Source organism: Miniopterus natalensis, chromosome 19, assembly GCF_054644295.1.
Source record: "Miniopterus natalensis isolate mMinNat1 chromosome 19, mMinNat1.hap1, whole genome shotgun sequence".
Taxonomy (NCBI): domain Eukaryota; kingdom Metazoa; phylum Chordata; class Mammalia; order Chiroptera; family Miniopteridae; genus Miniopterus; species Miniopterus natalensis.
In genome coordinates this window covers 17,210,002-17,236,813 of record NC_142099.1, presented here as the reverse complement: position 1 = coordinate 17,236,813, position 26,812 = coordinate 17,210,002, and the positions used below count along the sequence as shown (strand labels likewise).

General features: G+C 39.2%; 1 protein-coding gene across 1 annotated transcript in view; it reads right to left on the bottom strand.

Annotated features, from left to right (window-relative positions):
- Window positions 1-26,812, bottom strand: part of RABGAP1L (RAB GTPase activating protein 1 like) — a 368,977-nt gene that overhangs the window by 105,028 nt on the left and 237,137 nt on the right. Inside the window, exon 19 of the mRNA XM_087827782.1 lies at window positions 9,134-9,175. Coding sequence (XP_087683908.1) covers window positions 9,134-9,175 — 42 coding nt within the window. The remainder of the gene's footprint in view (window positions 1-9,133; window positions 9,176-26,812) is intronic.

The following is a 26,812-nucleotide window of genomic DNA, read 5'->3' as shown; positions in this document are numbered from 1 at the left end:
GCTGCTCTGTGCATCAGTCCGGGAGCTGGGGATGCCTACTCAACAGGCCAAAGTGCACTTGCCACTCTGGAGCATACAAAGTAAGCTTCAGACTGTTTTTAAGAAATAAACAGTCTGATTGAAGAATGCAGGACATACACATATGAAACATTTTAGTAAAATAAAAAGACAGTATAGCATGTTAGCATCAAAGTCAATAATACACTCTGTAATTGCAGGAGGCACTCATTTCAGGAGGAGTCAGGAACCATCCTTGAAGGGAGGTAGAATTTAAGCCAGAGCATAGGAAGGCTCTGTGTAAAGAGAAAAATGGGACCTGTGACATAAAGACGCTTTCAGGATACAGTGCTAGAGTCTAACTCGAAGACTTCTTACGGGAGAATGAAAAGATGAATAAAGTGTACTAATCAAGAACATGATGTATAGGTGTGCAGATCAGTCTTTGTAAATGGCGCCCCCGGAAGGTGCGCTGTACGTAAGATGCCTTATCCACACACGAATGATGATAATAAAAAAGAAATATCAAAGGCCGCTGAAGAGTTTCTATAGGGTGGCCAAAGATACAAAATTGGAACTTAAGCTAGGACAAAACTTAGGAATTTTCTCCTTTGGAAAGTGAATTTTTGCAACGCAAAAATGCAGAAGGCCCAACGACTTATCTATTGCTAAAAGCTGAGGAGGAAGAGGAACCCACCAGAGATGGGCACCGAAGTAAGGGACCGGAGGAGCACGGGACTATGAAAGAACAGAACAGTCCCGCATCAGCAGAATGCCCTTTTCCCCGGACCAGCTGAACTGGAGAGGTATGACTAAGTGGGAGGTAAGCCGTGAAAACTTCTGTTCTTAAATTCAATCTTATGCTGTTCTTCTCAGCAGCTTCTCTGCCTTAAGACACAGATTAGCTGACACTTTGTTCAGTTGTTGGAATAAAGTTGTAATTACTATATTAATGGCATTGCTAATTATGACATCTGGCCTATTTTGACCAGTTGGTTTTTTCTCTTCGCTATGGATTAAAATTTGCTTTGACCACATAGCTGAAGATGATTCTATGACATTATAAGCAATTTTTCACATCCACGGGTGATTTTGCCCACCAGGGCACATATAATAATGTCTGGAGACACTTTTGTTTGTCTCAACTAGTGAAGTGTTACTGGCAGCTAGCAGGCAGAAGTCAGGAATACAGCTAAACACCCTATACCACACAGGACAGCCACCTACAACAAAGATTTAGCTGGCCCAAAGTGTCAATAGTACTGAGTTAGGAAAACCCTGCTGTAGAACAATTGGGCGAAAGAAACTTGGGTCCCTAAAACATCTCATGGAACTGAATTGCACATAGGCCTGAAATACAGGCCTATCTCTATAGTCTGTCACATAAAAAAGAAAAAAAACATACACCTTCTTTCTTATTTAAGCCACTGTATTTCAGGTTGATGTGACAGTTTAGCCTATTCTCTAATACAGAAATTGGTACCCAGAAATGAGGTGCTGCCAAAATTAAAACTTAAAATAAGTTTCTTGGCTTTGTGGTTGAGTAAAAAACAAAGCAAGAAAACAAATACTGCAGGCTGGAAAACTGGTGATCCCTTTTATGCCATGTCATAATATTGGTAAAACTCCTGCCTGTGGTAACTTCAAAAGTAGACCCTGTATGTGACTGTGATCCCTGTTGTTCTAAAGAAAATGGTCTATAACCTAAACTGAGCAAGAACAGTGATTTGAGGCCTCAGGGTTGAAAAATCTACCTTATCTCCCAAACAGAAGGATATATAGCTTATAGATTTTTTCACAAGTATCTCTAAGACATCTCAGCCAAAATAGAGTTAGCCAAAGGCAAAGATCAAACTAAGAGTGTCACCTTCCCACCCAAGCTGTGGTTGGCCTCAGAGTAACCACCATTAAAATGGGGGTTGAAAAGAATGGGCCACTGAAAACAGACAAATAGAACAAGAAGACTTAAGAGCTACATTTAGAAGAAATCTTTGGATCTGTTTACTCATAATGAACTAACTGCAAGCAAAAAACCAAAAGCCTACAAAAATACGGAGGGAATTAATTGCCCCCCAAAATCAAAAGGCTTGCCTAAAAAAGAACTGATATTTGTTTGATCACTAAAACAACTCTCAGGCTGCAGCTTTGAAAATCATACAGCTTCCAAGGAGGGTGTATGCTCTAGCACTAACTTTAGATGTTACTATGAAGGACAATGGGTAACAGTGTAGCTTCTAAAGCTTAGAACCAAGGGGCAGCCAGATGCACTAACCAAAAAGCCGCCTCTACTGCTAGAGCAGGACTCTCGTGAACTCCCATGGGCCGCTGACAGTGGTGTCTCCCATTCCTCCCTTTTCCAAATGAGAGCTGTTATTCCATTTATACATTTCCCTACCACTTCTGTACAACAGATCAACGGATGTGAGATGAGCAGATACCTTGCCACTGGATTGTTGAGGAACGGTCCCAGACCCGAGACACAGGACTGTGCATCATCATCCAGAGGCCCTTGACTTCGAGCACATGAAGTAACTGAAGCCTTTGAATGTCTCCCTTGGGAAGGAGGAAGGGCTAATGTGCGGGAATAAAGGTGATCACAGATACGAATGGGGAGAGGGCAAACTATGATGACTGCCAGTTGTTCTCTGAAAAAATCGCCCCCTTCTTTCACAGACATAATGACTTTAACAGGGCACTGTATTTCCTAGCTCTCTTACAGGTAAGTGTGGTCATGGACATTTTTCACAATGGAATGTGAGCAAAAGTAATGTATTCAACTTCCTCACTGTTTGTTTAAGAGGAAATTGCTTGCCTTCCACTTTTGCTTAAAATTTCCCTCTTCCTCTGAATTAGAACTTAGATGTGGCACTAATCTAGTTTTAACCATGTACATGAGGATAATATCCTAGGAGATGGTGAAGCAAAAACACATATGGAACCGAAGTCCCTGAGTGATCTCATGGAGTTGAGCTGCCTGCCTTTTGGGGCCAGCCTTCCTCTTTGTGGACTGGTATGTGTGAGAGAAATAAACTATCTTACTTAAACCACTTTATTTTTTATGGTTTCTCTTTCATGAGATGTTTCTCTTTTTAAATAGCAGCTTAGCCTATACCCTAATTAATCAAGGCTATATATGTTACAAATAAAAGATTTTGTTCTAAATTCATTTGACTTTGCCCAAACCAAATCTCCTTAGTCAAGGGAAAGAAACAAAGGAGAAAAAAAAGAGCAAGACTATAAGGTTTGGGGTTATTGTACTTCCAGAAAAAGGAGCATATTTCAACCTTTTCTCTACCTGCATAAAACAAGTATCAAATAAAATTTTATATGCTTCGGTTGAATTTCTTCTGACTGGTTATACTATTGTGATAATATCAATAGATTCCACAGTGAGTCACTAACCCTGTCAGCACTTTAATGAACAGAATTAGTCTATTTCATGCTGAAAAGCAATATTGGCAACTCTTGCAGATAAAAAGGGTCATAAAAACTTATTGGGCAGTGACATCTTCTGTCAAAAGTCTCCTGATAACATCGCCCTATGCTCAGCTCACACACAGTGATTGGCCAGAGTGAAATAAAGTTTGAATAGGGCTTTAAACAGGATTCAGGGATGACTTCATACATCTTAAAGGCTGTGAAAGAAGAGATGGATAGCAGAACTCAAGAATCAAATATTTTTCTAACCAGACAAGAGCAGAGGATATTTAAATTTCATGATCATTCTTGATGGTGAACTTGTTGTCATTAGCCTAAATTCAATTATTTTTCACATAACAGTGGCTCCTAGTTGCTCTGGCTCTGCTTCTGTCTTATTCAGCTAGTAATGTTTTAAAATCGGGACGACTATCTTTAAATGTGTGGTTGACGGGGTTCAGAACACACTACCCCAAAATATGGCACCTGGGCATATTGAATATTTTAAGCTGAGGGAGAAAACGATAGAAGCAGGAAGGTTTCTCTGCCTCTGCCCTGCGCTTCTCCCCTGAAGCAGGTCATAAGACCCTCTTGTGAGAGGCGCCCCCCCTGCACCTGAAGGAAACATCTCCAAGACGGGGATGTTGGGAAGGATTCCAACAACAGGCCTTGCAAAGCTTTCCCCGCTTTATTACATTTAGCTCACATCCCCTTGGTCCTATCACATTTCTGCACGACTGTCCACTTTTCATCAAACCTAACATCAAAACACTCAAGTTTAATCAGTTCTTCAGGTCTTCATTTCCTTTTGAAGGCTCCAGTGTCACGTAAAATATATTAAATAAATTTGTATGCTTTTCGCCTGCTTAATCTGTCTTTGTCACTTTAATTTTAGATCTAGCCAGGAATCCTAAGAGGGTTAAAGAAAACGTTTTCCTCCTCTACACAGTTTTCCAAAAACTTGGATAAAAAACTTCCTTTTCATTCATAGTATGATGTCAACATGGATTTGTGAAATGGATGCTGATCTGACTACAATTGAAGGGTCTCCTGCTATATACTGTCTGAAAAAGCATGGGATTTTGAGTGAGAGCTACTGGAATTGAGTTTCAAGCGGGAATACTCATCTCTTCTTCACAGGGTGACTGTAAGGTTTCACACACACACACACACACACACACACACACACACCCCTAATTTAATGGTTAAGGACATGGGTTCTAGAGTAAGACAGGCCCCATTCTGAGCCTGCTGTGACACAAGTCTGCATGCTCCCACACCTGGCCCGGGCCTGTCAGTGGCAGGTGCTCACTGAATGTCTGCTGGGTACATGAACTAAGCACCCATCACAGGCTTCACCAAAGGGAGGCAGGAACGTTGTAATCAAGGACAAAGGTGAGAAATTAGCCTTGGAATGAAAGCAGAACATACCTTCATTAAAGACAGGAGCAGAGCAGAGGAGAGCAAAGATGGAGAGGGATTTTTAAGAAAAAAAGAGAAGAAATACTTGAATGAGTCTGTGCTACTTCGCTTTCTCACAAAAATGGGACAAGGACAATGGATTTCATTGTTTTCATCTCTGGCAAGTGATCTCATAGAGCTGAGCGAACATTACGTTCAGATTAATTACTGACAACTTGGAACATGGCATGTCTAGTCAACTATTCTCTCTCTGGCATTTTCTATTGTCTCATGAGAAATAAATAATGAGAAATCCCTTCAACAAATACAAGGCGTTCCATAATACATGCACGGTACTATGATGATATGCTTCTTTTTCTGATGCTGATCCTTAATCCATAGAATGCATTGTTTCTGGAACTTTAAAACTTTAAAATTCTTTGAGTATCTTGCACTAGTTAGAAGTCCACATTTGTGTTTGTTGTTTTAGCATTTAGATAGGATACTATTTAGATAGTATCCTAAAACTAAACCCATCATCAAACTGAAGATACACTAGAGAAAAGTTAAAAACAAGCTAAACGTTAAATGATGTTGGAATGGGAAACCAGTAGAAAGGAATACCAGTGTGAGCGACCTGGAAGTGCTGGACTAGTAGCTTCTGTTTCCAAAGGAGTAGTGTTTTGCTGCCACCAAGAGGACAACAGGCATTCCTTCATGGAAGGTAGAAAACTAACGGAATGTGCAAAACTCACAGCAAATCCAGAAGTCTATATAAAGAACCCTTACAATTCAATAAAAACCCCAGATAACCCATAAAAACTGGGCAAAAGATCTGAATAGCCATTTCTCAAAAAAGGACATAAAAATGGCTAATAGCACATGAAAAGATGCTCACCATCATTAGCCATGAGGGAAATGCAAATCAAACCACAATGAGATTCTGCTTGAGGCCCACTAGAGCGGCTATCATCTAAAAGGTTATAGCAAGTATTAGCAAGGATGCAGAGAAATCAGAACCCTCCTTGTTTCCATTGCCTATTTATCCTGTTGGTTTGGGAGAGATTCCTGCCCTCAGGTTTCAGAGATGGTAGATTATTATGACTTGATTGAGAGAGTGCAGTGAGAGGGAGGAAATGGGGAGATGAGGAGAGGGAAAAGCTTGGCCAGACCATGTAAACCTTGTGGGCTTCCTTTGACATTGTGAAGTGTGTCCCGAGGGCAGTGGGAGGCCACTGAAGGATTTAAGCAAGGGGTCAGTTACTTCTCTGACCCACCTGCTATGGCCCTTCTCTCACTCCTTGCCCCAGCGGCACTCCCAGCACAAAGCCTCTGCAGGGCTTCCCACCTACTTGGAAAGCTCCCGTGCACACCTTCATTGCTCACGCCCTCACCGCCTCGAGTCTGTCCAAGCCCCGCCTGCTTGGCGGGACCTGACTCCCTATTTAACAGGGCAAAACCGACCACAGCACCCTTTAGCCTGCTGTACTTTCCCTTTTTACCACCGCACTACTGCTTCATATGCACTGTTTACATACCTGTATGTTTCTTGGTTATTAACCGTCTACTGCTAGGCTTCATGGAGATAAGTACTTTTGTTACTTTAGCTCATCTAGTCAAGCACACAGAATAGTGTCTGTCTCCAAATAGGTGTTCAGTGAATATTTGTTGAATAGTAAAAACGAAACTTGTTTTTAATCTTGGACTGGACAATGGTCATGAGTAGATGGAGAAGGAACAGCCACCCCCTTCTCTTAGCTCCTCTGTTAACGCCCGAAGCCAAGCCACCAACTTCCCTTCCCCATCGTGCTCAGACACAGGCCTTCGTCGTCCTTTTTAAGCATAGAAAACCCTCCTTAAGGCCTTTACACTTGTTTCTTCTGCAGGGAAGGCTCATTCTCCAGATTCTGGCAGAGCTGGCTACTTCTTTTCATTCAGTTTTCAGCTCAAATATCACCCCTTAGAGCACTTTTATTGACAAGCTAATCCAAAGAAGGGGACTCTTCCCCCCTGCACCAACATTACCCTCCTTGAAAACCTAAACAAACATAATGCTAAAGTCATTACATTTGTTCAATTACTATCTTTCATCAGAACACAAGTTCCAGGAATGTGGGGGTCTGTCCTTACCAATACTTTATCTCTCATGCCTAGAAAAGTGCCTACCATTTGGTAGGTGTTCAATATTTGTTACTGAAAGTCCAGGTCAGAGAGTTCAGAGCCTAAGTTACCCAAGTGAGAAGATTCTGTAAGTTCTCAAGAAGAGAATCCACTTAGATGTCAGAGACTAAGAAAAGAGGAGAGGTAAGGGTAGCTTCCAGGTTTCTACTCTGCGCTGCTGGGCAGTGAGTGCCTTTACTGAGGGCAAGGTTACGGAGGAGGGGAGGGACAGGTCCGGGAGGGCACATGCGTTCGGTTTTGACTTTTGGATTTGAAGTGCCTCTGAAATATCCAAGTAGACATGTTAAGTCCATTGCCAAATATTTGAGTCTAGGCTACATATGAAGATAAGAGTGAACATCTATAGATAAAACTGGGGGAATGAACAAGGTCAGCAGGGGAGATGCGTCGAGTGAGCTCCTCGAGGCTGGAGCTCTGTGGAACTCCAGTTCATGACTAGGGAGAAAAAGGAGTGAGAATGGTAAATGGAAAGAAGGACAGAGGAAGATAAAAGCTGCAAGACAGCCCGGCTGGGCATGGCTCAGCAGTTGAGCATAGACCTAGGATCCAGGCCATCAGGGTTCGATTCCGGGTCAGGGCACATGCCCGGTTGCGGGCTTGATCAATGACTCTCTCATCATTGATCTTTCTCTCTCTCTCTCCCCCTCTCCTTTCCTCTCTCTGAAATCAATAAAGATATATTTTTTTAAAAAAGCTGCAAGAGAATGATAAGGAAAAACACCACAATGGAGAGGGTTGAAAAGCCAAAAATATCAAAGATACACTTTAGAATTTTCATATAATATACAAAGCCCCTTTAAGCTGAGGCTCATTCATCAAAAATTTAGCCAGGTCAACTGTCTTCCCTAATAAAACTAGATGTTCTCAAATAAAAGAACATAATATTGAACTCTTTTAAACCATCTAAAGAGTTTTGTTTGTTTACAATGAAACAAATTATTATCATAATTACTTTTTAAGCTGTTTTGTTTTACAACTTGCTTTTAGTGTCCATAAAAGTACATATTTAAAAATTCTATTCTTTCAAGACTTTGGGGAAAATGAGCTCTCATGTTGCTAGTAGAAAGCAATTTTGCAAAATGCATCAATAATTAAAATGTGATTACAATTTGACCCAGCAATTACATTCCTAGAAATTTATCCAAAAGATATTATTAGATAAATAAGCATGCAGTTTGTTTAAATGGAAAAATCAGGAAACACCTTAAATGCCCATAAAAATTAAATATGAAATTGGTTAATTATGGTACATTCAATAATGACAATTAACATTTACTAGGCAATACAATTTTCTAGGCACTATGTTAGAAACTTTCATGCATCATCTTATTTAATTCTTACCATAATCCCATAAATTAGTTTCTATTATTATCTCAAAACTCAGGGTCTGAGCACTTAATTTGTTCAAGGTTCCTGGAGCTGAAATTAGAACCAAACCTTAGTGCAGTGGCTGCAATTTTAACCACCAAGCTTTATTGGGGAAAAGGTGAATCTGCATCTTTTAATAAACAAAGCAATCATCGCCTTCAATAACAGAATGTCACATATGACTGAAGGACAACACCCAACTGGGTTATTTTCACCAACTCTGCAGCAAATGTCTTGCTGTTACCACACTGCTAAAGCTGCATTGATATGTTGATATAAAATCCAACAAGGCAATTATAACTGAATTCTAAAGTGTCTTATAAATTTCTAGCTATCAGAGAAAGAACTGCAAATTGAAATGTAGCAGTTTCTTTTCTAGTCAGTATATTACAGAAGCTTTCTAATAATTCAATGATATGTTTAGGTACCTCCAGGGATGTTATTATGGTAAAAAGTATTTTAAGAAAAAATCTGGCATCATTTTGACAGAAACAGGTTTTAACTTTTTCTTTTATATCATCTAGCGCGTATGAATAAAAATCTTTTTTTAAGTTGTTGGAATGAGTGCTATGATAGCAAGATTAAATAGATTATAAGGAAGACAAACAACGAAAGAGGATGGGAGGAGGGGAGAGGATCAGAGTTCCTCCAAGAAATCTCTTGTATGTTTAAGAAGCTAGAATGAGTCAGAGGCTATAAATTAAATTATGCCCAGTTCCAAGGGCAGAGAGGTGCGAGTTTGGTAAGTTAAAAATAAAAACTGACTTACCTTTAGAAGAGCCAAGGCTACATGAAAGATTATGTTCAACCCCTGAAATTTAAAAAAAAAGAGAGTCAAAATCAACATTGCCACATCTACCACAATTTTATTAAGTATTTTCCCAAGACTTCCCCACATTATTTTCATATACAATAATAATTAAACAAATCATGAGATTTTTTTAAAAGGTATTTTCTTTCTCTGAGAAGCTTAGTGCAAATTTTAGGTGCTACTTAATGTTCACATAATATTATTGTTTTTACAATAAATCATTTTCTTTCCATCTATTTCTGGATTATGTGTATGGCCTAAGGCTTGTGAAAGTCAGAGTCTAAAATTATTCACTGAAATTCCTGGTCTGTACATCTGGGTGATGTGGTCAAACTATCAGTGGCAGACAAAACAGAACAAAAGACAACAAATAGTGTTGCTGGTAACTGGGAAAGACTGCATGTGGGCAGTTGTAAGCATCACTGTATTTACATTACTGTTCTTACTGTTTTGTTGTTTAGTTCTTGGTTTCGAGTAGTCTTTGTATAACTAGACATGGTAATTAGGGCCTATCTGCTAGACTTGCTTTTCTTTTTTCTTTCTTTTCCTCCTCAAAACCCGAAAGGTATTTCTTTAGGAATAAACAAATTAAATAGCTTCTTAAGAAGCCATACCAGAGCTGAACTGGTAACTCTGAGTTCACAATTCATTCTGAAAAGATGTTGAGATGTTAAATTCAAGAGAGAGGAAATCTGAAATGCTCAAGATGACAGAATCAGAAATAAGGTTGCCACAGAATATGCTGTTTCCTCGCCATGCAAGTCATCATACATCAGAAGAAAGATCGTTCAAGTAGGAGGTGACTGAGTTGACATCTCCCATAGCCCAGGGTCTATTTGACGTGCCCTTTCATCTTGGTCACAAATGTAACCTGTCTGCCTTTAGGACATGGAGCTGTATCAGGTGTATTATGCAAATAACTTCTAATAAACCATCCTTTTCCTGTCTACAAAATCAGAAGTGAGGATTAGACTAGGTACTTAGAATGCCTTGCTATTATAATTTGCTAATGAAATCTTTCACACTCAGCCCTCAAAATATGATGTCATGATGGAAGGGAAAAATGATAAACACAAAATATTTGGTTGGAGGTTTGGGGTTTACTCAATTAATTCTTTAAGAAACCAAAAGCAGTAGGAAGTAAGTATAATCAGGCCAGGAGACAAAAACAGATTGACATAGTTCATCACTACCCAAGCAATGACCTTAGACTGGTTTTGATCACTATTTACCAATTAGGAAAAGGAAAGAATACTACTGGAGATCAAAAACTTGGGTTACGATTAAGCAGATTCTGCTTTCCTAAAGTTGCACCCTCACCCACCAACTGCTGCCCACTGAGGCCAAAACTTGCAGACCAAGAGAAGAAAGGCCTGCTTTGCCCCACACTCCTCCACCCCATATCACAACTGCTGGGCAGCGGTGCATCCTCACAACCTGCGTGCTTATCACCTGCCCTCAGGACCAAATCCACCTGGCTCTGTTCTTGTTTTCCTAGTCACTGCTCAAAATGTAAGCTTGTCTTGTCTCCGGTGCTCCACCCTCCTGATGCTCTGGTCCTTTCTCTCAAGCTTTCTCCCGTCTTCCTCTCCTTCCTGATCCCTTCAGTGTACTCTTTGGAAATGCTACTCCACGTTAAACCAACTCTTCCATATTCTCAACCTCCCTCCCATTGCATTCTCAACACCCCCCTTTGCATTCACAGGAATAGTGAAATCTCACTGATTCTCATAACAACATGTAGTAGAATTCATATTTTTCACAATATGAACTTGACTAGCCTAAGGGTATAGATATGTTCAGCAGCAGGCTAGGATCACCCCATAAGCCTCTAACATCTAGTAACAGTATTTTCACCACACAGGGCTGGTGGAGCACACACAGCAAGTGCTTACTTGATAACTGAATGACTGAACTATACTAGCTATCCCAAACTTTCTGGTATTTGTTTCTTTCCTGAGGGACCCAGCTAACCCAATTACAGAATCACCTTTCCTTCAATTACCTCAAAGTGAAAGTACTAGACAACGAAGCTCTGAAAAACACAAACAAGAACTTAGAAATTAAGAAAAAAATTAAAGATCTCTAAAGAGCTAAAATAGCTGTCACTAACACCAAGAGAAAAATGTATTCCAATTAGTTTGATTATATGATTTTATAGTTTATAGATATCAGAAGTAGCAAACTAAAACCAAAGTGTGTGCTAGATGGGATTAGGACAGAAGCCTGTAAGGACAGTTGTCAGAATTAAAATATTAGAACCTATAGAAATAGAAGATATACTTTTTAAAAACTATAAAATTTATAGCGACCTTGGCCTACTTAGTGGAGCCCATAGCCCTTCAATAGCTAACATCAGTTCATCATGATAATCCAGCAGCACTAATTAATGTTTACATTATGTTCAAAATACTGTGCGTAGGAAGAGAACACAGTATGTGTTTTAAATTAAAAGTAGATAATTTTTTTAAAGTTTGGAAAGCTAAAGAAATAACTTGCAGTTACCAGAAAATAATATATCAATGTAAACTCTTTAAACAAGGTCAGAATAGTCAGGTATTACTGCATCTGCTTGCATGAAGCTCTAGACATTATCCATAAAAAAAAAAAAAAAGTAAGGACTTCACAGCCTTAAACTAAAGTAGAACAGTGTGGCCAGACTATGCAAAGATTCTTCCAGACCTCTGAGTTATTGAAAAACAGGAAAAACTTGCTAATCTACCAAGATCTTCACTTCACTACAAAATGAATCCTGATTTTTTAAGAGGAGGGTAACAAAGGCAACCTCAGTAGGATATTTTTAAATATCTACTTTCTCTTTTAAATAAGACATTCACCCGGCCAGTGTGGCCCAATGGTTGAGCATCAACTCATGAACCAGATGGTCACGGTTCCATGCCTGGTTAGGGCGCACAAGTGGATTGTGGGCTCGATCCCCAGTAGGGGGCGTGCAGGAGGCAGCCAATCAATGATTCTCTCTCATCATTAATGTTTCTCCCTCTCTTTCCCTCTCGTCCTCTCTATGAAATCAATAAAAACATATTTTAAAAAATAAGACATTCACACTTAGGAATATAATTAGAGGTATCATTAAATTGCAGAAACCGTCCATGGGCCAGCATTTGGACAGTTTAAAAGCTACAAATCGGCTAGGTTTATGATGATGATGTCAGTGCAAGCTGTGGTCCCAGCACCCCACCCAACAATCAAGTGAACTAAGTGAACCATTGTTCACTCCTCCAACACCAGGAACTGAATCTAAATCCCCCATTGTCACTTTATTGTCCACCTACTCCTACATGATTCAACGTCTGCCTAATTGAGATGACATTTATTTTTTGAAATATATTTTTAAAAGAAAAAGATGTTATACATTTTCCATATGCCTCCCCTTTTCAGGAATATGTAACCTGCATCAATCTGTTTGCTACTGAGAGGGAAATAAAGCTTCCTAATAAGACTCAAAGGGTAAAAGATTTGGAGAGCTGTTAAGGCAAAAACAACAAGTAAGCATGTTGTTATGGTTATTTGTTGTTTATAGTACAAGGTCTACCTCCAAGAGCAAGAAAATAAATAACCAGCATCCACTGAATATTATGTGCCAAGATCTGAATTAATTATATTGAAAACATGTCCTTAATTTAATCCCATGACAACCCTAAATTCCATTTTACACACAGGGAGTTAAGACTTAGAGAAGTCAAAGTCAGTTTCTCAAGGTCACACAGCTAGTAAGTAGATTTTAACCTAAGCAGTGCAACTCTACTGTCATACTCTTAACCACTAAGTTAGAGAAGATGGCTCACGGATAAGTGAATGAATGAATAAATCCCTTAGTGGGGTATTATTTAATGTGTCCTATAATTCCTAAAGGATTAAAGTGATTCCTTCCATTTCCAGGCAAGTAAATTTTGAGATCAAAGAGTGGAAAGGCAACAAATAGGTGACTTCTACCAAAGCCAAATTTTATTATTTGTCTCCATATAAAAAAAAAAAATCACAAAAGTAGCTGGCCACTTAAAGGATGTGAGGCAATAACCCAGCTTGTGGTGGAAAGGGTCCCTACCTTTCTCCAGTGACAACAGATTGAGATCAGATTGGGAAGCTGCTCTCAAAATTCAGTCACAGCCTGGAAAAATGTTCACTTAAAGAACACCTACGAGTAATTGCCCCAAATGAAATAATTGCTCTAAAGTGCAGATCACCGTGTACCTGGGAGGCCAACAACTGAGCACCCACAATCCTGCACAAAGGAAGGCTGAGCGCACAGCACACACTGAAACAGACAGTGTACACTGGGGCTCTGATGAGCAAGCAATCGTGGGCTCAGGGAGCTGACAGATTGCGTGCGAAGCTGTCAAAGCCAACACTGACAGCACCGAGAACAAATGCTGAAAAGGTGGTGTCAAAAGTGCCAAGTGTGCCTCAGCACCTGGGTCCTCAGGGATCAAAAAAGAGAAAGCAGCAGTATATGAAGACGGAAGTCCTAACAACAAGGCCCGGAGAAATTATCAAAGCAGAAGTGGCCAAGGTAATCGGAGCATACACACAGACAAACACGGCTAAAGCCAGAGGAGATGTGCGCTGCCCTTTCTGACCCAGCCAACACGAGACATTCCACTCCAGGAAAGGGAATGACTAAACGAGACCGCATATAAAAAGCATATTAATGTACTGAGCACGTACTAAGTATTTGATAAATGCTAGCAATTATTATTAGGTTCACATATTTATTGCCAACTAGATCTTGTATTTTATATATTTTTTTCACTTAATTCTCTCAACAACCTTATAGCATATGTGTCACTGCTACCACTTTAGGGATAAAGAAACAAAGGCTCAGAGTCATCAGACTTAATAAACGGTAAAGCCAGGATTAGAACTTACTTCTGTCAGACAAAAAAAAAGAAACCCATGCTTTTCCCATCTAATTCCATCTCTACTGCAAATTCAGCATTGGTTAGATATCTGTGATGAAATAAAGAAGGTCACAATTCTTTGACACTTGTCCCATTGAGGGGTGGGGTCTCTGTCCCCTTTTCTGGAATCTGGGCATTGTATGCTACCTCTCTGACCAATAGAATGTGGTGAAAGTGAAGCTCTGCCAATGCTCTGGGCTCAGGCCATCGCAACTGACAACTTCCACGCCCCAGCTCTTGGAGCACTCACTCTTCCAAGCCAGTCACCATGTAAGAAGTGTATTACAGTTAGACTCCCATGCTCTAAGAAGTCAAACAAAGGCTACAGGCCTGCAGGATGAAATGCTGTCCATAAGAGAGGCCAAGGGTCCACCCAGATGCAAGACCTGTGAGTGTAAAGTCATCCTGAAAGGGACCCCTCCAGCCCCAGGCGCCCTGGCTGAAGCCACATGAATCAGAGATGAACCACACAGCTGAATCCTTCCCAAATTCATGACTTAGGAAACTGTGAACAAAATACATGGCTGCTTGTAATTTTTGAAAGCCTTTCATTTTGAAATGATTTCAGATTTAGGTAAAAATTGCCAAAAATACAATCAAGAGTTTCTGCATATCCTTCACCTGGCTTCATCGAACGTTAATGTCTTACATAACCACAGAGTAACAATCCAAACCAAGAAAGTAGTATTTAAATTTTGTCAGATATCCCACTCATGTCCCTTTTCTGGCCCAGAACCCAATCCTGGGTCATACATTGAATTTAGTTGTCATGTCTGCTTGGCCTTCTTTCATCTGGGACAGTTTTCAATCTTTGTGTTTCATGAACTTGATACTTTTGAAAAGAGTACTAGGCAGTTATTTTATAGAATGCCCCTCAATTTGATTTGCCTGATGTTTCCTTATGATTAAATTTAGATGATGTGTTCTTGGCACAAATACCACAGAAGCAATGCTGTGTCCATGCATCTTATCAGAAGTCTACACCATCCATATCAGTATGTCTCATTCCAAAATCATTGTTTCAAAGCCACTCAGGGCTGGTGTGGAGTGTTATCAGGTAAGCAGAACAGAATCCCTTTGTCTTCTCTTTGATAAATTTCTTACTTCCATGATCTGTAAAGTAATGTATTCCTCCACAGAAAGAAGAAAGTAACAGAATTACCATGCAAATATAAAGAAATACTGGCTGCACTTAAATATAGGTCCTATGGCAAGAATATGGTACCATGTTAGCCAAAAGGTATTTTACTTTATTCTGCTTCTCATATTGTAAGTAAACTCTTTAAAAGTTCAATCTTTTATAAGGGAGTTTGATGGAGTAACCAGTAAAATGATAGGTTTTGGATTCTGGGTTTTGTTTCTGGATGACCACTAGAGGTCAGGCTTGTGGCACTGAAAACGAAACAGCAGCCTGTGTACAAATCTGTTTCAAGTCTTGGTATAAAAAACCCTCATGGTTAAGTCCTTGTGTCTACCACTCATTCATTAATAGAATATAAACTATGACGAAGTCTGGATGATTCCCACCTTTCCTTTCCCCAGTTTTGTGATATATTTTCCATTTTTATTATAGATTCCTTTGTTAGTTTTTTCCTGAGTGGTGAAAGCGAGAATGAGGAAGGGTGAGAAATTAACCTAACATATGAATGCCTGTCTAATCATGGGTAATTTTTTTTACCTTTGCTTGACTTGCATTTGTTTTTATAAATGAAGTACTGAAGAGACATATATCTACAAAGTCTGCATCCTTAATTATGAGTGACCCTGGGAAGAATTCTTAGCGTTTAGTGACCTCTGAATTAAATAAACCTTTCAGATACAAGGTAGGTAAAATAAAAGAAATAAATCAAGTTAGAGGTTTTGACAGGTACTCTGAGGACCGCTTAGCATAGGCAAACATTTGTATGCTTACAAGGATGGATAAGTCATCCCTACAACAACAGACTCCCAGACGAGGACAGGACATGAAAACACAAACAGGTATCACCGCCTGGATGACAAGTGCAGGTGTGACCTGGAAGGCACTGTGTAGTTCCTGTCAGTAGCCTACTGGCAGTGAACAGTGGGACTCACCCTTCTGTTCTCCAGTCTCCAAGTCATGATGATCTGGATCATACTGTCTCAGCTGCAGTCATCACTCAGCCATCCCAGGCTGCACAGGTGTTTTGATGCCCTTCATCGTGACAAAGAACTTCCACCAATTCCTATCTCCTGCTAGTTTTCATTAACCCAGTTCACCCAGAGGCCAGAAAGCAAACGGGTTCTGATTTTAGGAGTGACACTGGAGAGGGAGGCAGGGGCTCCACCACTTGCTGGTTCTCCTTGACCCTTGCAGCTGTCCAGACCTTGGTCCATGTTACTATCAGTTCTAGAGACAGTTGGGCAACATAAAGGATTTTCATTTCCCTTAAAGTCTGAGCTCCTTCCTACCTTTATCTCTCTTTGGAGAGCCAACAGAGTGTAGGGGGTTATGAGATGTACTCTGTAAGCAGCCTTCCCAGGTTTCGATGGACCTTTCACCTCCACCTGTCTGACTTAGAGCAGGCATTTAAACTCTCTCTGCCTCAGTTTCCTCATAAATAGCCCCCACTTCACAGAGTGGTTGTGAGGATTAAATAAGTTACTATGTGTAAAACACTTAGAATAGTGCCTGACACACAGTTAAGCAGTATATGTCTGAACACATTATTGTACTAAAGTCCTCAAAACTGAACTTGCCAGGATTTTATAAGAACTTTCAGTTATTTAAGATCTCAAGGAATTTGCTACATATTTTGATAGCAACTGACCAATACATTTCTTGTATAACTTCTTGAAAAACATTCTCTCCTTTCTCCCAATCAATTTGATCAGATCAAAGACTCAGTCTTAAAAGGATGAGAGTAGGTCACAAGGAAATGGAAGCAGCTAATAATTCAGGAGAAACAGATCAAAGGATTAATGAACCTTAACGAATAGAGAGGAGAGGTGCTCACAGGTTTTGCCTCTAGAAAATGATAGAAGCTTACTAATTACGTCTTTGGCATTTATTCCTTAATTGCTAGTTGAAGTTTTAAAAATTTATTTCAATAAGACAGAGCTTAGAAGCACTGAAAATGCAGGCAGCTTGCCCTAAACAGGCTGCTCTCGTGTCTCTGACATAACAGACTGCAAGATCGCTGAGCTGGACAGGATCTCTGGAGGTGCATCCACTCGGGCCTTGAGATGTCAAATCCCAAACACAGGAAACGGTGACAATAACCAGAGAATGCGAGGAAGACAACCGGGAAGCCGAATATCCGAATATCCGTCCTGTTGCAGCGTTCACCGGCTGCACCCTGTGGCTCTGCCTCTCATCCACTGCTTTCCTTTTGCTGCGGTTCACATTCACTGCCTTTTGTTCTGTCCTCAAAGGAAGTGGAGAACACCTGAGCACAATTTTCCCGTCACTGAAGATGCTTTTGAAGGTACACTTTTCGAGGCTAAATATTCTCAATTCTTTTAATCTGTCCTCATCTGTACTAATTGCAAATTCTTCTGTTGTTTGCCTATGAACTCTCAAGGCCTTCACAAATCTCCTAATAAAAAATAAAACTAGATAGTACGCTGTAGCACAGGTCCAAATAGTACAGGCTACTACTGAAGAATTACCTACTATACTCGGAGTATTAAATTTAAGCTCTACTACTAAACTGTCTACTTCTACTTCTGCTTTGAGCTTGAGGTCAGCTATGGGTCTTACAACCTTTTCCTGCCAGACTTACACAAGTGATCTTCACTTATTTATTTATTTATCCTCACCTGAGGATATTTTTCCCATTGCTTTTTCAGAGAGAGTGGAAGGGAGAGAGAGAGACAGAGAGAGAAACATCGATGTGAGAGAGACACATTGATTGGTTGCCTCCTGCACGTGCCCCAGCCAGGGCTGGGGATCAGCCTGCAACTGATCAGAATCGAACCCGGGACCCTTCAGGCTACAGGCCAACGCTCTAACCACTGAGCCAAACCAGCCAGGGCAAGTCCTCTTCTTTTAAATAAGGGCTACTGACTTAAACTACCCATAGAGTGCTTTCCAAGTCTAATGTTAATCCATTATTCTTTATGATCTAAATATTTAGAACAAACTGAATGGATTTATAGAGACATGCTGCCTTTAAGTTCTAGTTCCCCAGAAGACACACCAAGGAAGGCATCAACATCACTAGGAGAGGTTGGAAACCAAGACTCATTTAAGGACTCTACGTATAGAATCTAGCTGTGCTGAGACAGGAGGGATTTCCAGGCACCCTGAAAACTTCAATGGAGGTTGAGTTTATGAATAAAAGTAAAGGTGGACAGCCATGAGTGGTATGGAAAAGGAATCTCAAGTTGAAGATCTAGGGTATAAAGCACCTGGACTATCCTTTTTAACAGACAAAAAAGAGATCCCATAAACACAATTTCTATGCAAGTTACAGAAGGAAAGTGAAAGGTTAAAAGACAAAAAAAAAAAAGTAAAGTGATGTAAAAGGTTATACATTACTGACGTTTCCTATTTGTAAGTCTAAATTCCACTAACTCTCTTCAAAACAGAAAACTTGTGGGGGCGAAAACAGATGTTTTCAGAAGGTAAAAATCAAAAAACCAGCAACAACTCATCAAAAATTTTTCCCGCAGTGTATTCCTCTTTCTCAACTTTTAAACTGTGTATGTAGTGCTTGGCAAAAGGGCAATGATTTCCACTGTTCCAGACAGGTATTTTACCTGGATAAAATACAGCAATAATACTTCATAAGGACTTAACTTACAGTTACCTTTGACTTTCAATTGCCAAGTTCATTTTAGGACCAAACAATAAATAAAGGAAAAATGAAAATTCATTTAACAAAACGCTCTTGGCTGTAGGTAGGTGCTCTTTTCTGACTCAATCCAATCCTACTCTACCCAACCTCATCTTTCCTCATCAAGCGGTTAGAATCCATCAAAGAGCCCCCAATCCTTAACCATGCCCTTAACAATAATCATGGCCTCTATTTCTGACATAAGAATTCATCTACCACCCTTCACCTCCTCTGCTGACACTTTCAACTACCAACTCTTGTTTCTTACATGGACATAGTCCCTAACTGGTCTCTCTGGTCTCCTTATCCCCCTTCAGTGCATTCACAGCAGCCACAGTTGTCTCTGAAATGTTTAAATCAGACCATGAAAATCCATGCTTAAAGATCTCCAAGGGCTTCTCACTGCACTCGGGATGAAATCCCATGTCCTCCTCAATGTAATCGACAAACTTTGGTATCACTGGGCCCAACCTCCCGCCCACTCCCCCCTCTTGACCAACTGCTCTCTGTGTTCCAGAAATTCTGGCCTTCTTTTAGTTCCTCCCACCTGAAGCCTCAAACACACATTTTCCCCACCTATCAGTGAGAATTCTCCTACTCATCTCTCAGATCTCAGCTCTAAATGTCACTTACTCAGAGAGACCATTCTTGAAACCCTGATCTAAAAATAGGCTTACTTATTACAAAATTGGAGGCAGCTTGTACTTTCCCTTCATAGCATTTACTATAATGTATAATCATATTAATGTCTGTTAAGTCGATCTGGTCTAATGTGACATTTAAAGCCATCATTTCCTTATTAATTTTCTGTCTGGATATCTGTCCATTGATGTTAGTGGGGTATTAAAGTTCCCACTATTATTGTATTGCTGTCATTTTCTCCTTTGTATTCATTAATATTTGCTTTATATATTTAGGTGCTACTGTGTTGGGTGCATAGATTATAATCATATACGTTTTTGTATTTATTAATTATCTGCCTGCCCATTAGCCTGTTAGCTCCTTGTAATGCTTGTTCCATTGACCATGGCATCTATTAGGTCTAGCACGGTGTCAGGGCACATTAGGTGCTCAATATGCATTAAATAAATGAATGATCAATGAATAAATAAGACATTTCTTTTAGTGAGTATCACTGGTCCCTGCAAGTTGAACTGATGAGCTATTAGTTATTATTTTTCTAGAGACAAAAGGCAAAGCCTCACTTCTAAACAATTTGGAAGCATACGCTGCTCCATTTTTGGCTTTCTTGGCATCCTTCTAACTGCTTTAAGTACTGAAATTAGAGTCATCCACTTTTCACACCTTTTTAGTGCTTTTGAAATTACTCATGAGTCCTTTTAGGTTCCAATATAAGTCTTTAATAACCCAACTATTAAAATCTAGTTATACTCCTGACTTAATGCAATACACTAACAAATGTATTCTATGAATCCCTTCTTCCCAAATATAAGAAACCACATAAAAGAAAAAGGCTACCAAAAGAAATCTAATCTAAAATTTTGCTTCTATTTTATAACATGTTCCCTCTCCTATAATTCCACAAAAAATGTAGTACTGTTTAATAATTTGGCATGATACCATATACTCTTACATATACTTACTGCAAAAGATAAAAGGCACAATTGCTAGAGGACAGACTCATAAAAGCCACAATCCACAGCATCAGCATTCCTTTTTTAATTTGTTTTTTATTGTGTTATAGTTCACATTTTATAGGTTTCAGATGTATCACTTAATGATTCAGTATTTTTATACAGCGCTAAATGATCACCACAATAAGTCTAGTTACCATTTGTCACCATACATAGTTACAAATTATTTTTTGTGTGATGAGAACCTTTAACATTTATTCTCTTAGCAACTTACAAATATGCAATACAGTATTATTAACTATAGTCACCATGCTATATATCGCATCCCCAGGACTTACGTATCTTATAATTAGAAGTTTGTACCTTTTAAATCCTATCACCCATTCATCCACCCCCCATAACCCCCTATTCTGGCAACCACCAATTCTTCTCTGTGTAAGGAACTAAACTACTATCTTGCACCAGATACACATATTAACTCAAAATGGATTAAAGACTTGAATTGTAAGACCTGAAACCATAAAAATCCTAGAAGAAAACATAGGCTCCTTGACATTGGTCTTGGCAATGATTTTTGGACCTGACTCCAAAATCAGAGGCAACGAGGCAAAAATAAACAAATGGGACTACATCAACCCACAAAGCTTCTACACAGTGAGGGAGGTCAGCATTTATTCTTAATGTTTTTATTCCCATTGACTATATGTCAGTTGATATTACAACACAACTATTTTGACTCCCCCAGAAATACCTTTCTACAACATGTGTGTCATCGTGGCACTACCCTAATTTGAATGTCCAGTAGCTTTGCATTTTTATAACTGCTTCCCAAACTGGGATATATCAAAGCGAAGGCTCAGCACTAAAAGCGGGACAAGCTAGTCACATTCATGTTCCCACACCCTAACTGAACAAAGCATTTGTCCTATAGCATACTACTGGGTTTATAATATAACAATACCATTATCATAAACCATTCATATCAATGTGGAATCTCTTAAACTTGATCATATGTTTTTATTGCCAAAGAAAGAAAGGGAAATAGGCTTAGTCAAAGCAAGAGAGCCTGATATCAACCATACAGACTTCATGGAGTATCAAGGCCCACTTCTCTTTTTAAAAAAAAGAAGGAAAAAAAAGTATTTGTGAATCTGATTTTAAAAAGTTTTGATACTTTGAGAAAAAAGTTTTAGATTTTCAAAAGAGATTTGTAAGCTTAATATACATAGTATACTATTAGTTCACATATCATTTTCTGACCTAGTGAAATTGAAAATCTGAATAAGCCCCCCAAATAGTCTATACTGGAAGGATACAAATTCATCTTCATTCCCTATTTGGCAACTGCTACCTCTGAAAGGGTCTGTCTTGTTCTTGGCCTAAATTTCTGTGAAATGAAATATCTGCCTATTTTTAATCATAATTTGTCCTGCTGTAGCACTGTTGTGAAACAAACCTGATCCAGACACAAGTGCTGAGGAAGTTGAGCTGTTAAAACATTCATCTGTTCTCTGTTAACTTGGCGTTGTTGATAAACCCACGGTAACATCTGAGCAAAACAGCCTTAAAAAAATCAACAGACCAAGTTTTTACCCCCAGAGTCAACACTGAGAATCCAGCAACCACAGAAACATTGTTGGACATTTCCCTTAAATTTTGTGTTTCTCTGAATTAATTACCTTGAACTTCGCTTTATTTCCTAGAATTTGTCAGTATAACAAATTCAAAGAGCTGAGAATGTGCACTGTCCATACCTCTCCATATCTGCCTCTCTTGATCCTTCAGAGAAAGGTCTCTGACTGTATAACTCAAAATCACCACACAGGACAGACAGTAGTTCCCCTCTCTTTGCTACTGCTGCTGTTGATCATTAAAATGATCAATAAGCATATAAAAAGCATATGTCCTTTAGCCCAAACATATTTCAGTATATAAATACAAAAAAACTGTTAAATCAGCATTCCTTAAACTTGGAAAATTTAAAAACTTGGCAATATCTGTTAAACATGCAGATTTCTAGGGTAATATCCTCAAGAATCTTGACTCTCAGATGGGTCTACAGAGTTTGTATGTTTAACAAGCACTCCCCAATCCCCCAAGTAATTTTTTAAATTGAGATATAATTATAATTCAAATACCATAAAATCTACAGTGTGAAATTTAGTGGTTTTTAGTATATTCGCAAGGTTATACAACCAACCCCATCTAATTCCAGAACATTTCTTCACCCCGAAAAGAAACCCGTACCCATTAACAGTCAATCCCCAAGCACAGGAACTGGATAGTTTCAGATGAGTGAACAGGCAAATTAATAACTGCCTGCTAAAGGTGGCCTGTTTTTCAGAAGCCTGCAAAGTTCATGTATTTCAAGGTTGACTCACAGTATTTGAATATGTTCAGCACTATTCACTTCAACCTACAGTCACTTATTTTAAGCTATTTATTTTTCAAGTTGAAAGCTAATTAATTATAAGATAAAATGTGCTTTGATTCTAAAAGAGCATTTAAAGTATAGGCTGAATCAGTACTATCGGATATCAATCTTTCATCCTTTCACAAAGGGAGGGGAAGAGAGATTCTGAATATTAAGAACGTACTACTTTTTCTCTGTATTAAGGAGTCTTATGGACAAAATGAATTCCTCCCTATCTGTCGATTAGCATAAACGAGAGATCTAGTCAGAAGCAGTATGTACCTGTTTCACTGGGAAGCTGGAAAACAACTAGACCATGACCACTAGATGCCTTAAGTAAGAAACAACCACCAGACTGTGACGCAGCCCGAGCTGAAATCCAATAGGTCAATGAGACACTGGAACATGCAGGAAATTGTTCTTTTCAACGGAAAGTTTCCTGGCATCATTCGTCAGCAGAAAAAAAGCAAAATGGGCTATTTACTAGGACATGGACAAGAAGCAAAATGTCAAGTGGACTTCCAAAAAATAAGAGTTTCTGAAAACCCTGATAAGACCATCCAAAAAGCAGGAGACCAGAAGGTCCCATTATGCTGCATTTTAACTAATGCGATCAGCAATTCTAACACTGGTGGCTGGATATTTATTGTACGTCTAGATATAGTGCAGAGGCCCTGGGTAAGCGACGAAAAGGTCAAGCCATTGTTTGGTTTAAGATGCCAGACAATGGGCGCTGATGGTACGGCACCTGTGGAGCGAAGCTAACGAAGAATACCTGGGCCATCAGAGGAAGCCGCTCCCGGTGAAATTCTGCTAGACCGCCGGAGGAGCGCCTGGGATATGAGGTCAAGAGTCTTGGACTGAAAGGCCCCAGCTGATGCTAATAATTGATAAGACTTCAGCCTTTAAAGGACAGCAGGTAATAGGGGCTTCTTAAGAGAAGCAAAGACCATTGGTCTATTTGCTATAGAGATGGACAAGAATAATCAGGCTATCTGCCCTTGTAAATTTTTTTTTAAAAAGCAAAAAACTATTTGTAAGTTGGCTAACTTAGAAGCTGAGAAAGGTGAAGAGCAGCAGTCTATTTGGAGAAGGTAAGAACAAGTGGGAGAAGGTATGAAAAGCCTTATTACAGGGTATGGCCCAGAAATACTTCCCAGAAAAGCCTGCCGGTATGCTATCCTCAAATCTTTCAGACTTAAAAAGGGACGTTTGAGAGTTTATCAGCAAAAATTGGGTATGAATAAAACTAGATGGTGAAGCCAAGTAACTACTCTCCAAAACAAGTTCTCATTCCAACTACTTCCAGAGTTCCTTCTCTAATGTATAGTCTAAATAACTTATAAATTGGGGGACTGTTGTTATTAATAATTGCAGTGGAGATCTTTAAACAAATACTAGATGCTTTCACAATCCAAGTACCAGACAATGGAAAGCACTGAAATAGTTTGTATCACTTTGTGGATAATTGTTAAAATAATTTATGTAGATCTAAGCCTCATGCTGCCTTTACTCAAAGCCCTACCAGCAAAAAACTATACCATGAAAATAATATGGGACACTGCTACCACCTCAACCCTGAGGACCATAATTTTTAGATTATATTTTATATTAAAACTGTTCTGCTTGCATTCTAATTAAATATATATGGCTGGATAATATATAGCTTGTTTTTGAAATGCATCAGAGTTTTATTTAATAAACATTATATTTATCAACTGTTAAATTTCAAAGCAGGCAACACTAAGAATTTTAGTCCATGAGGTATATGCACACTAGAAATGATTTTTAAAAAAAAAACCACAAAGATAAATCAACTTTTTTTTTTAATCCTCACCTGAGGACATGTTTAGAGAGAGGAAGAGAGGAAGAGAGGGATAGAGAGAGAGAAAAAGAGAGAGAGAGAGGGAGGGAGGGGGAGAAAGAGAGAGACATTGATAAGAGAAACACTGACCCCAAGCCGGGATCGAACCCACAACCTAAGTATGTGCCCTGACCAGGAATCAAACCGGCAACCTTTGGGTGCACAGGACAACGCAGCCAACTGAGCCACTCCAAGCTGGGCTATAAATGTTTTATTGTGCCAGATCCACCAATGACCCTTCTTAGAAAATCTGCCTCCATATAGCTCCTGTTGAGTGACTCACCCCAAAACTACCCCTAAACATAGCATGCTGGCCTGAGACTATGCAGGCTTATTTTAAAGTACGAGCAGGACCAATTAGGCAACCCTATTTAGCAAGAGCTGTTGATACTAGAGTTGAATGGTCATAGTAGACCTTTCTGAGATATTTCAGGCCCTGTGCAAAACAAAGGTACAAAGTAGGTCAAGAAATAAGGGAGAACACCTAATTCATAGGAGAGACAGAGAGCAATACAGGTGAGTCCTAGAGTCTCTTTGGCACCTGTCCTTTCTGGGGACTACTTATTCATCTTTTTCTGGAATCCCTCTATATTTATAATACCCTCCCCCACTGTACTTGAGTGACTATGTCTGGGTTTCTGTTTCTTAAAATAAAATAACTAAAGCAGAAGGAATTCCTAAAGATATTAACTTACTTTTTCTCTTAAAACTTCAGAGCAAAGTTATTTTTTAGCCTGTAGGATTTCATAAACACATTTACCTGAAGACAATAAAGATAATTTCATCCTTTAACTCTTTGTTCCTTTTTCCCTTCAACAGATATATTTTGCGTGTCTCCAAGCTGACTAGGTATACAGCAGTGCACAAAGGAGACACAACTTCTCTTTTCGGAAATTTATAATCAAGTGGAAGAAACAGGCATTTGAAAAGTAATACACAGGGTGTGAGCAGCGAAAGTAAAAGAAAGGACCTACTTAGGAGTGGGTGATGATTAGAGAAAGCTTCTTAGGAGTAACACTGAGCCTTAGACTTGAAAGAGCCAAGCAAAGAGTGAAGAATCATTCCAGGCAGAAGGGGAAGAAGATACAAGCGTTCCCAACCTGAACAGATCTTAAGTGTTCCAGAAAGTAAAAGAGGGCCAGTGTTGAAGTACAGTGAGGAAGAGGAAGACTACGGTACCAGTGGGCAGGAAGGAAGGTCAAGATTACAGGCAAGGGAGACGACGTGAGCTTTTTTAGTGGGAAACCTCCGGAGAGTTCTCAGCAGGGAGTGACAGATCTGATACATGTTTTAGGAAAGTCTCTCTAGATGTGATGGAGAATGGGATGAAAGAGACTGGGTGTCAGTTAGGAAGACCAGGTGGGAGGTTACCAAACAGGATATGATACTGGCTTGGAGGCAGAAAAAGGGTTTCAAGACCTTAAAGCTTTAGAGTATCCTATATGGTACTGATTGGTTAGTAAAAGTGTCCCCCCTACTCTTGTGGCCAATTACTACTTTGAAAGTTTTCAGAAAACTTTATGCATATGTTAGAATTCTCAGTCTTCCTTATATCAGCCCATTCTGATATTTTTAAAATTCAATGTATTACTTGACAAAGGTGTTAGCTAATGCTACTGCAGTAATCCTATTGCAACATATAACCAACATGTATCAAACCAACAGGTTATATATCTCAAACTTACAAAATATTACATAAATTATATCTCAATTTTTAAAAATTCAACATATTACTGTTTGAGGGAGGAAAATGGGGCAAAGAGTAAGAATATTATATAATAAATCTACTCTTTAAATTAACAGCTTCAGAAAATTGCCTTGACAGGGGGATTATACCTGGTGGTATTTAATTAGATAATTTAAATATTATTCTTTTTCCATTATCCTAAGAAGAAAGGAGAGGCAAAAAATATACTCTAATTTGAAAGGGCAATGATTTCCTTAAATTTCATTAAATACCAAGTTACTATATAAAGCTGAATATATTTGATACTCTAAAAATTGAACTATCTGGGAAGAGTCAACTTCAAACCCCAGCTGTCAATTA